Source organism: Glycine max, chromosome 10, assembly GCF_000004515.6.
Source record: "Glycine max cultivar Williams 82 chromosome 10, Glycine_max_v4.0, whole genome shotgun sequence".
NCBI classification, from domain to species: Eukaryota; Viridiplantae; Streptophyta; class Magnoliopsida; order Fabales; family Fabaceae; genus Glycine; species Glycine max.
The window spans coordinates 37,527,028-37,539,171 of NC_038246.2; the positions used below are offsets into that span (position 1 = coordinate 37,527,028).

Here is a 12,144-nt window from a genome sequence, read left to right on the forward strand (position 1 = left end):
TTTGGTCTGGGCTTTACAACGCTTTCGAGGCCTTTTTTTAAAGCGTGATGCCCTCCCTGGAGTTTTTGTTACTGATAGAGACCAAGCATTGATGAATGCAGTGAAGGATGTATTCCCTGAATGCACAAATTTGTTGTGCAACTTTCACATAAACAAGAATGTGAAGAACAAATGTAAATCACTAATCGCGCAAAAAAATGCTTGGGATTATGTCATAGATTGTTGGGGATGTCTGACTGATTGTCCTTCAGAACAACAGTTTGATGAATGCCTGAAGAAGTTCGAAATGGTTTGCGCACCTTGGTCAATGTTTGTTGACTATGTCAAGGAAACATGGATAATACCACACAAGGAAAAATTTGTTTCTGCCTGGACTAATAAGGTGATGCACTTAGGAAACACAACAACAAACAGGTATGAAACTGTTCAACTATTTCTATTAACGTTGACGAATTTATGGAATTGTATTATTGTATATGTTTATTTTTATTTGTGTATTTGAAATGTAGGGTTGAATCTGCTCACTCGTCTTTAAAAAGACTGTTACAAAATAGCATTGGAGACTTATGCAGTGTGTGGGATGCCGTGAACAACATGATCACGTTGCAGCACACATAGATTAAAGCATCAAGGAAGTAATGGAAACAATATCCAAAAGATTCGAAGAACTTGATGTTTGTGGCAAGTTTACTCTGAGGACTAAACTTTGGGAAATTGCATACCCTGATCAGAATTCGATGTGTCCTCCTCCAGCAAAGGTTAACACAAAGGGGGCACCGAAGAAAGCTATGAGCAAGAACCCAAGGTCAACAAAGTGCGATCCATCTTACTGGAGTATGTATATGCCTTTGAATCTATGCAAAATAGTACTTCGTCAGTGAGGCATACTGCATCATCCTCTGAGTAACCAAATCGAAGAATGATGATGCCCATGTTGGACTAGTTTCAGCCATTTATGCACGACTTCATTGATAAGATTGTTGATGTCAAAGCTGATGGTAATTGTGGATATCGGTCGGTTGCCGGTTTATTAGGTATGGGTCAAGACTCTTGGTCGGTGGTCCACAACCATCTGCTTAAAGAACTTGCAAAATTCTTAGAAGACTATATCAAGCTCTTTGGTAGCACAGAGAGATTTGAGGAATTAAGGATGTCACTACTTGTTGATGGGTTAGCCAAGGTATGTAATTTATGTATTTGATTTTTAAGACTTTACTTTGAAATTAAGTTTGACATGTATATTTGTTTCATTCAGGTGACTACAGATAAGTGGATGGATATAACGGACATGGGACATGTCTTTGCATCAAGGTATAACGTAATCGTTGTATCCTTGTCTAAACAACAAAGCACGACATTTTTTCCTCTTAGAAGTCAACCGCTGGCAAATTCTTCATTGCATCGTATAATTTGTATCGGTCATGTGTATGGCAATCATTTTGTTGAGGTACATTGTAGATATGAAGTGTTTTTTTTATATTTATGCAATGAGTTTTGTAGGATTGAGTTAACACATTTTTCGCATGTACAACGGGTTTATTTAAAAGAACGTTGTCCCTTATCGCCTGTAGCATTGTTATGGTCTAGCAATTGTCATCCTCAGGCGAAATCGTGGTCAAATCCATATATTAGCAGAATGCAACATTACAAGAGCTTCGTGATGTTCAAGAGAGACTATGTTGACATAAATGATGATTGAACATGTAATTTATAATGACTGATCGTTTTGAATTGGATATTCACATTTATTTGTTACATCCACAACAAAATTATTACTTAATTCTAAAAAAGCATGTATGATATATCATTGTCTGAGTTGACAACACATTGCGAAAAAACGTGTATGATAAATTGTTGTCTGCATTAACATAAAGCACGTGAAAGGACCTTGCACAGCATGACTACACATGCAGATCTGATGCAAGCTAAAGCATGTCACGTCATTGGTGTAGTTGACAACACATACAAAAACCATATGCATGCATATTGTTAATCTTTAAAATATGTAGCACTGATATTAAAACTCATCTATATATATGACACAGCCTAACACTGTAAGAAAGCACAAGTTTCAGTTTCAACCCAACTCTTACAAAAAACTATGGCATTCTTGGGAGAGACAAGCAGTCAGACAGTTGTGAACTCCACATTAGGTTTTATTTTTCCAAATGGATCCATTGTTCACAACGACAGTGGTGTTTCCTTTCAAGCTTCCACTCCAGTTCCCATTTGAGTACCTAACGGGTGTGATTTTCAAACATTAAAAACTAGAATACACAATACCCTTAAGATAACTGACAAGCAATTTTTGGATGGAATTTACTACCGGCAGCCTTCCACGTATGCAGGTAATCAATTTCAGTTTCAATGTATGCAACTAAAAGATGATGCTAATGTTAACACAATGTTAATGTGTAATCATGAATTTTTGTTTGTTGGTCCGATTGAGTTATTATGTAGCATTGTTAGAACCGCAGATGGTATTTTAAACTTACTTTAAGCTACTATGACCCCTACTCATGATGCCCTGCTATATTACAATGGGAGGTGGAACATGTCACGCCAAAATGAGTTTGTTGGTTACTCGTTCACAGGAAAAAATCCCAAAACCGGATGTACCATGGATGAACTGAAGGATTTGATCAAGCAAGTTGCGCCTACTGGGATTCCCCCTTATGGTATTCATGAAACACAAATGGTAAGGCGATTGTTTTTTCGGAAACCAAGTCACCATGAGTATTCAGAAAAAGTTATAAAATTCGAAATAATTGAACTCAAAACCAACGATGACGTGATGAAGGTGTTGATTGAGTCTAACTACTGGAAAAAGATTGGGTCAATAGAAATTTTAGCTGTTTTCAGTAAACCTGTACCGGAAATGGAAGACGAGTTGTCCTTGTCGCAAAATTAGCATGAGTTAGTTGTAGTATTTGATGCAAATTTAATTTCGTTCGACTATGTTGAAGTTAATGTACTATTTGAATTCATGTATCAAATAATTGTTTTTTTTCTGGAAATGGAAGATGAGTTGTCGTTCTCTGTTAAATTTGATTTCTACTACTTTTATTTTTTTTGTCGGTCTTGTAATTTTATTTTAAATATAAAAAAAAACAACTACAGCAACTGACAAAATAAAAATTAATTATTTAAACTCGGGTAGTTCATTTTTTTAAAGAAATTACTATAAAATTAAAATTTAAGTAAAATACATTTTGTCATCAATTAAAAATAATTTAATGTTGAACTAATTAAAAATATTTAACAAATTACATTTAACTCTGATGCAAAATATGGAAATGAAGAAAATAAATAAATTATATGAGTCAATTATTAATTTAATATGTTGTATAATGCTTCAAATGAGAAGGTTTTATTTTTTAGTATCTCAAATTAGAAGGTTTTGTTTTTTAGTCTCTTAAAATAAAATATAAATGTTACACCTAATTATAAAATTATAAAATATATATACGAATTTTTATCTGAGGAGAAAAATTTTAAAAAAATATTTTTTTAATTTGATAGAATAAAATTATAATTTTTTTTTAATTAGAAGTTTTTGAAGCATGTGTGTCCATGTTTTCAACTTCTTTATTTCAATTTCCATTTTTTGTTTAATTTATTCTTTTCTACACCCTTTTCAACTTCTTTATTTCAATTATATTTAAAGTTATATTAAAAATTAGTTTTTATTAGTTGGTAAACTAAGTTAACTAGACCATTTATAATAATTTACATATACTATAACTAAGTTAACTAGACCATTTTACTAACACACGTGTAAATAGACACAAATGTAAAATATGAGATAAGATTCTAGGTTTTTAATTTGATAGAATAAAATTATAAAATTGTATAAGTTAGATTAGGCAAAGGGAATACACAATCAATGGAAATAAATAAAACTAACATTACTAATGGAAATAAATAAAACAAACATTACTAATGAAGTCAGTTCAAGTACAATATCTGTATATACATCGAATATCAATATAAACTATGTAAATAAACTATGCCTGATCTGTGCGCCGCCTGCGTCGAGACCTAACATATACTAGCTGGTCCTGTGTTACACTCCTGGCCATCCTGAGGTATTCTTCGATCACCTCATGTGTTGATGAGCCTGGCGTGACCACCCTTAAGCTCAGATAGCGCTCCAACCTCTCAGCAATCCCATGGCAAACTTCCTGTTAAATACAAAACAAACAGATTACACAAATTATTATGAAAACATTGATGTAAATGACATAAATTATTAGTATTAGTTATCACTGCATGTCTAGGCTCCTCCACAGCGGGACTCGCAGATGTCGACGGTGCTCCTGGCTCCGGCACTTGAGGGATATCTATCTGTGGGGTCTGAGGGACGACTCGGGGCTGCGGAGCATGACCATCTGGTATAGGATCTGATGCGTGGCCTAGTGTCATGAAAGGATGCGAGATGCGGAAAAACCAGTCCATGTAGTCGCTGGCACACTGACCTAGCACAGCGCACACCTCACCTGCTGGAACCATATGATCCGAGTAGTGCATCCACTTGTCGTGTATATCATCATACGACACCCATGAATCGACAAGCGGAGCAGGAATGGTCTGGGTGTATCCAAACTTCCGCACGACCCTATCTGGTTAGTAATACACAGCAACAAGCCCCCAGCGCAAGAGACCGGAATAGAACGAAATCAAATGGAAGTCTCGGACCGGTCAGTGCTCCCTATATGGGATACAACAGACATCCAGAATCCAGAGTCGGTTCAGGCGCTCCCTGTACACCGGTGTACGTATGCTCTTCACGATCTTCTTTGTCGCAATCCACCTACAGGCACATGGGGAATTCTCTTCGTAGTCCTGATCAGCAGTGGACTCTACGACTAAGGGAAAATGCTCGTATATCCAACACTATAGAGGTAACATCAAAATGATAAACATTAATAATGAAAGTCTAACAAAATTTAAAGTTAAACATTGTTGAACCTCAACGATTGAAAAACATGTTTGTCACCTGCAGTAGTGTGATGTCACCGCCAAGCTGTCGGCTACTGCTGATAGAGGCATCGCTCAGCTGGTCGTACATATGCACCAGCGCAGCCACTCCCCAGACGTACCTCTCGGTCTGACTGAGGTCACGAAGGGCCTCTAAATACACAACATGCACATTGGTTTCACTCTTGTTAGCAAACAGAGTGCAACCCAGAAGATGAAGAAGATATGCGCGAGCCGCAACTGTCCAATGACCTGCCTGGCATCGGCGCTCGTAGATATCACGTACCATTGTAAGCGTACGTACAGTCCACGACACTGCCCTGTCTCAGCCTTGACAGCCTCTGCATAGACCATCAATAAGTCGACCAGCATCTGAATCGCATCATCCACGTGCAAGGGCTGAAAGGCATGCAAGTCGCCAACCACGGGCAGATGCAGAAGTGAGGAGATGTCGTCCAGCGTAATCGTCAACTCTCCCATAGGGAGATGGAAACTAGACGTCTCCCGGTGCCACCGCTCGACAAACGAGGACAAAAGTCCCCGATCACCAATGTCTACCGAACACACGATCAAAGGACTTAGTCCTGTCCCAGCAACTAGTCCCTCAATGGCAGGGACAGGCCTACCTAAACTATGGACCTTCCTCCCGTGAGACGATAACGTCAACTCAGGACGCTCATGAATTGAAGTATAAAGGAATGCAAAATTTGTTAAAATCATCATTTAAAGGAAAACTAATTTCAATCATAAAGTATAATTAACAAATAACTAAAAATAAATATTATAAATACCTCTCCCGCCCATACGCTGCAAGCAACGTGATCCACATACTGGGTCAGCACAGATGGGTCGCTCGGACCACCCGAAAATTCCTCATGCTTATCCTCAACAGCTTGCGCGCGTGTGTCTGCAGGAATGTCTGCCCCAGTGTCCTCTACATTAGCTGGTGCAATCGGGTCATCTGGAAATACATCAGCCTCTACATCTGGCATAGGGACCACTGGCTCATCATGCGCCGCAGTCACAGGTACTCGCTGCCTCTGTGCGGATGCGGTAGGCCATCGACGTTGCAGAGCATCATCGGAATCATCACGATCTCCTCTACCCACACCTCTGCCAGTAACGTGACCTAAGGCATGACCTAATCCTCTGGTCCTAACCATGATCTGCAAATGAGTACCACAAATTCCATCACTGATTTCATTCACTCAAATTTCATTGGTCTAACGCAAATTTCATTGACTCAAAGTCACGCAAGTTGTCAGGATTTCATTGACTGTAGGGCTGTCATTCAGTCTATTATTTATTTGCAAAGTTGTCGGCATTACATTTATGTATTTGAAAAGTTTAGTTTAAGTTTAGTTTAAGGTTTTTAAAGTTTCTCTCTAAATTTAAAACTCTTTAAAATATGTTTTTTTTTTTACAGATTTAAAATGTATTTTTTAGCATGGACAATGACTGATTTGTTGATTCCCCAATTTATATTTGTTAAAATTTGTGCTTTTTGTGTTATTGTGAATTGTCTTTATGTTGGTTCCTTGTATTTATGCAAAGTTTTTGTTTTTGTGTTTTGTTTATGCCTTTTCTCTCTGCTGTGTAAGCAGATGGGGGAGACAATAGCTTCCAATCCTACTTTGCAAGTGTCTGTTTCATTTGGTAGATTTGAGAATGATTCCTTGTCTTGGGAGAAATGGTCTGCTTTCTCACCAAACAAGTACTTGGAAGAAGTTGAGAAGTGCGCCACTCCTGGATCAGTTGCTTAGAAGAAAGCTTACTTTGAAGCTCATTACAAGAATGTTGCGGCTCGGAAAGCCGAATTGCTGGCTCAAGCGAAGCAGAAGGAGAAAGATTCTCCTAGATCACAACATCAAAATGGTGAAGATCTGAGTTGTAACACTTGTTGGACTGATGCAGAATGTGATGATACTCAAGGTTTTATGGAAGGGGTTAAGTTTAAGCAAGAAACCAATTCAATTGGTGAGATTGTTAGGACCGATGAGAGTAATTTGGAGGAGGATGTTGCAATTTCAAGAGATTATCAAGGTTCATCTATTGAAGGAGAGAAAGAGAATGAAGAACTAGAAAGCAGATCAGGTAGTTCCCAGATAGAGAAACTTGAAGAAGTTGTCTACGTTGAACAAGGGGGAAGTAAAGAAGAAAATCCTAACGTTGAAGCTGAAGATGTTAAGGAAATTCCACACAATGTAAACAAAGAGCCTGCACAGGCTTTAGAAATTGAAGCAAAATATGTGACATTGGATCATCCAAAGGTATCTAAGAAGGTATGCTTTAATTCATGTATTCAACAAATTTTGATTAGTGGAAAATTTGAGTGGTTAAATAATAATTAACACCCCATAAAATTTGGCTATTTGGTTACCCATTATTCTATTTTTCAAACTGACCAAGGTTTTTTAAGTTTCTCTCTAAATTTAAAACTCTTTAAAATATGATTTTTTTTTTATAGATTTAAAATGTATTTTTTAGCATGGACAATGACTGATTTTTTATCCTAGATTAAATAAACATTTCAATATTCTTAACTAATTTTTTTCCTCTAATATTATTTACCAATAATTGAGGGTAATCAAATAAATACGAAGGCATACTTACATGTGACTATAGCTTTGGTTAGCTTCTTTATACTGTTTTTAGGTATGAATAAATCTAACCAGGAATGCATTTCACATGGATAGGGATTTGTAACAGATTTTGGGTACCTATGGTACCATGACAATATATATTTTGTTTACTGTTTTTTTATATAAAAAATATCTATTTATCCACATTTCACTAAAAATGTTTTATGCAGACATGTTTTTCCTAATCATGTTACTTTTGAACTTAATTTGCTAAGGTTGTCTGGGCGTTTGAATCAGTTTTTCGATACGACATTCAGTTCTAAGTGGCAATTACATAAAAGGCAATTACATTCAGAGGTGATCCTAATAACCAAAATTCCTAATTTAAAAAAAAAATTCACAATGTATCAAATATTTGGCAATTTTTAAAATGAAGTTGTGGGTGTTACGAATCAAGTTGATCCGTAAACATTTTACAGGTCAAGTTGATCCAGAAAATGATTACGGATCAAGTTGATCTGTAAACTATCTTTGAGTAGTTTACGGATCAAGTTGATCCGTAAGCATCTTTTGGATCAACTTGGACCGTAACATGCTTACGGATCAACTTGATCCGTAACACTCACAACTCCACTTTCAGATCAGCATTCTACACTATTGCCGGCAACAATGGTGGAAATGACAGGGTCACGACACTTACCTCGACAGTGGACGGTGACGAAGCTCCCTCGACGGTAGACGACGGCGTTGCTCTTCGCGGAAGCCTCCTTGATGCACCACAACAACCTCCTATTCACGGCAACAATGGTGGCAAGCTCCTCAACGAAAAAGAAGAAGAAGAACCTCTTCCCACAACCTCCTCTTAACGGCAACGAAGAAGAAGAAAATGGAAACGGCTGATGATGTGAGAAAGAAGAAGCAGAAAGCCTGTGAGGAAGAACAGAAGAAAACCGCAGGAAGAAGAAGGGGAAACGCGGGGCGGGAGAGAGAGAGTCTCGGATTAATTTTTAAAAAAATAAGTAAGGGGTATTATGGACTTTTCACTACAAGTGCTGGGTGCACCAGTAAAAAAGCTGGGTGCACCTAGCAGCACTCTTATTGTTATTGGATCTTAACCTAGAAGGCCCAATCAACTAGAGCCCAATCCAACAATCTTGGGGTTTTACTTTCACTTCTGCTTTCTAATACGAGAAAACGCGCGCATTTCAAAATCTGACGAGAGATGTTTCTGATTTGAAGTTGCTACTCTATGCGAGCAACCAATCAACGCGATCTGATACGATCAACCTTCGACTTGAACGGTAAAAACATTTCTACACTGATTCATATTCTTTGCTCTTAAAATACAAATCGAACGGAAAATCTAATTCATCGATCTTCTTTGTTTCCTTTCTATGATTTTCTACCGGTTAACTGATTCTTGCTACTCAATCAATCATCTACGTTACTATACTGTTTGCTTTCGTTTTTTTAAATTTTAATGTCTTCGATTCTGATTTCGCATAAAGTTTGCGTTCTCGTTAACATTGTGTTTGTGTTACTGTTGTTTGTAGCGGCTCTATCCTGAATATATATGCTTTTACGTTGCCTTTCTAGTTTCAAATGTTCAAGTTCACTCACGGTGCTAATTAATTGCAATTTATTCTAATATATGCTGATTTTTTTTTATTATTGTTAATTTATTTTGTGAATGTTTCGGTTATAGGCGTAAAAGTGCTTTTAGGCTAGTATCTCTAGGCGTAACCGATGTCAACTCAAAGGGAAAGCACAGAGAGCGGAGCTATGAGGAAACGAATGAAACATGAGGTATTTGTTTCATCGTCTTTCAATCTTTCTCTGTCTTGAATTTACCTTCCGTTCTTTTCAGCATCCTTTACTTTTTCGATTTTTTTTTCCACAAAAAATAGGTGGCAGAAAAGGCGGGAGATGAAGCAGAATCAAAGACTGTAGAGGAGGAAGAATTCGAGACCAACATTGCTGGATCTGAAGAAATGGAACTCAGTGTCTCTCTTATTCTTGAGAAGATTGAGAGTTATACTCAGAGGGTAGCTATATATAGTTATACACCGAACACCGTGTAAAGCTTGGAATCGTAGTGTATAAAAAAGTCACCTAACTTTTTGACTTGCTGAATGATGGATTGCATGTAGGTATCTGAGCTCCTAGAATCAGGGAAAACAATGTTGAAGGAGCTAAGCGATGAATTTGAAGAGAAACTGATTATGTGAGCTGTGAAGTTGTCACTAAACATCTTTTACTTTTAATACTATTGACTTTCTGTGGTACGATCCTTTTAACTTTAACTTTACAATATTCAGGATTCACAAGGAGCAAGTGGAAAAATGGCAAGAAGAAATCAGAGAACTGCGTGCACTCGATGCTTCAAATGAGGAAGCCAATGCTCTTCTGCATAATGCTCGACATCTTCTTCAGCCCACTCGCGATCATTAGTGAGGGTAATTTTCTGATGTATATGTACATTCATTAATCAGGAAATATGTATGCCTTGGTAGGAGTTTGAATGTGCTATGCTAGCCTGGGGAATACTCGGGCACTATTGGATCATTAGGAATTTAAGATTGGATTAATTTGAATTGGGCTGTTTCCCATCATCTAAATCTTAATGTGCAATATATACTCATCACAATTGGTTAATATAGGCGGGGGAGTTATAGAAACTTTAGTAGTAATGACACTCGGGCAAATTTGTGGCATTTAAATTGAGAGATGGCAATTAACAGGAAGGTGGTGTTTGGATTTTTTCGCCGTAAAAGGATGAACGAGTCAACTCAAGTCCTTTATTTTAATGGACTTCTTCTCTGAACTTGCCTTTTCTTGAATTCAACTTCTTTGATCAATTAATTTCCTGATGTTGAGTTTACCTATGCTAAGATTGTTGAAAGGCTTGATATTGAGAAGTTTGTTCACATGCAGGTTTTCCAACGTTTGCGGATTGAGTGAAAACTCATGAGATATATAATGTCCTACCATTTTACCTGGATCCCATTTGGGCATTGTTAGAAAAAGTCTTAATATTGATGGTTAAACAAAAGAAAATATATAGATGGTTAAATGAAAAGAAGTTTCAACATTACCAATTTAGTGTTGCTTTGCTTGGTAGCAAGTGAAAGGGAAAACTTTAGGCTTATAGACATCGATACATTGTACAGGAAATTAACTTCTATAGTTTTATTTCTATTCTGTTATAGCCTTACGTGTTAACAAATAGCTAGAGACTATCGTACATGTGATATGAACATTGCATTGAAGAGAACAATTAACATCATTGACAAGAATGTAATTGAGGATAACGGGAGTCGAAAACAAAAGAGAATGTTCATTTGTTGTCGTAAGAGTGGGTATATAATTAGGATTTAAAAATATTATTTTATTATAAAAAAATTTGTGAATTTTTAAAAGATTATTTTAATATAAAAAAGTTAGTGGATTTTAAAAATTATGCACAAATATTATGACTTATCAAAATTCTATAAAGACTTTTATGATAGTTTAAATTTTAATGGATTTATATCATAATAATTCAAAAGATTTGAAAAGATTATAAATTTATAAGATTTGAAAGGATTATGTGAATTTTTAAAAATATATTCATAATTATAAGAGTTAGTGAAAAAAAAAATAATAAGAAAAGATGATATTTGGATAAAAAAAGTAAAACTAATATAATTTTTTAAATCTTTTAATAATTATATTAATTCTAATTTTATATTATCATATACTAACTTTTTTTGTAATAACATTTTTCATTCTTACTTTTTGGATTTGAATAATAGATTTAAAATTATACATTATTTTTTTTAATTACTATAATTATTTCAAATAAATCTAATGACATGTTTAAGTGGGATGTAATAATAAGTATATACTATAAGAGTGTGTTTGGATAGAGAAATTTAAAATTTTGAAAAATTTTAAATTCTAAAAATTTCAAATACTTTAATTGAAATTCTTTTATTTTCAAAATTTTGTGTTTGGATAAAAAAGTTAAAATTATGAGGGTGAAAAAAAATGAATGAAAAAAAGAAAAAATATGATTTGTGTGTTAGTTATACGTGTTCCTCTACGTTCAGATCCGATCGATGTTCCACAATCTCATACGGTGTTTCTTGAAGAAGATTGTAAGAAGAGAATTTTAATTTCTCACCTTTTAGAAGGAAATTAAAATTCCAGATTTTTAGTTGTTTAAAATTCTGTTTTAAAATTCCAAAATTTTAAATTCTTCACAAAAAAACATCCAAACAATGAATTCTAGATTACAGAAATTCAAATTCTCTAATAAATTACTTTCCTCAGTTAAAATTTTCTATCCAAACATACTTTAAGAGACTAGTGATGGTGAAAAATTGATAGGAGCATTATTAGGAAGATTATTGAATCATGGGGATGACGAAATTAAGGGATACACTTATGAAAATATTACATCGAGCAAATGATGATCATAATTAATATAAGAAAAGCATAATTAGTCTTATCACATAAGACAAACATTAATTTAATTTATAAAACAAATAAAAAAGTACAGAGGAGAGAAGTATATTTGACATTTTTTTATTCCAAAAGA

At 35.4% G+C, this 12,144-nt stretch overlaps 1 protein-coding gene and 1 pseudogene across 1 annotated transcript; both read left to right on the top strand.

Moving 5' to 3' along the window:
* Positions 1-6,422: 6,422 nt before the first annotated feature.
* Positions 6,423-8,428, top strand: LOC100784331 (protein WVD2-like 7; annotated as a pseudogene).
* Positions 8,429-8,768: 340 nt separating this feature from the next.
* LOC100784863 (uncharacterized) lies at positions 8,769-10,681 on the top strand. Its single transcript, XM_003535257.5, has 6 exons — positions 8,769-8,863; positions 9,268-9,368; positions 9,470-9,607; positions 9,713-9,786; positions 9,881-10,018; positions 10,497-10,681. The coding sequence occupies exons 2-5, from the start codon at positions 9,309-9,311 to the stop codon at positions 10,011-10,013; spliced, it is 405 nt and encodes a 134-aa protein (XP_003535305.1). The 5' UTR covers positions 8,769-8,863; positions 9,268-9,308; the 3' UTR covers positions 10,014-10,018; positions 10,497-10,681.
* The last annotated feature ends 1,463 nt before the right edge of the window (positions 10,682-12,144 follow it).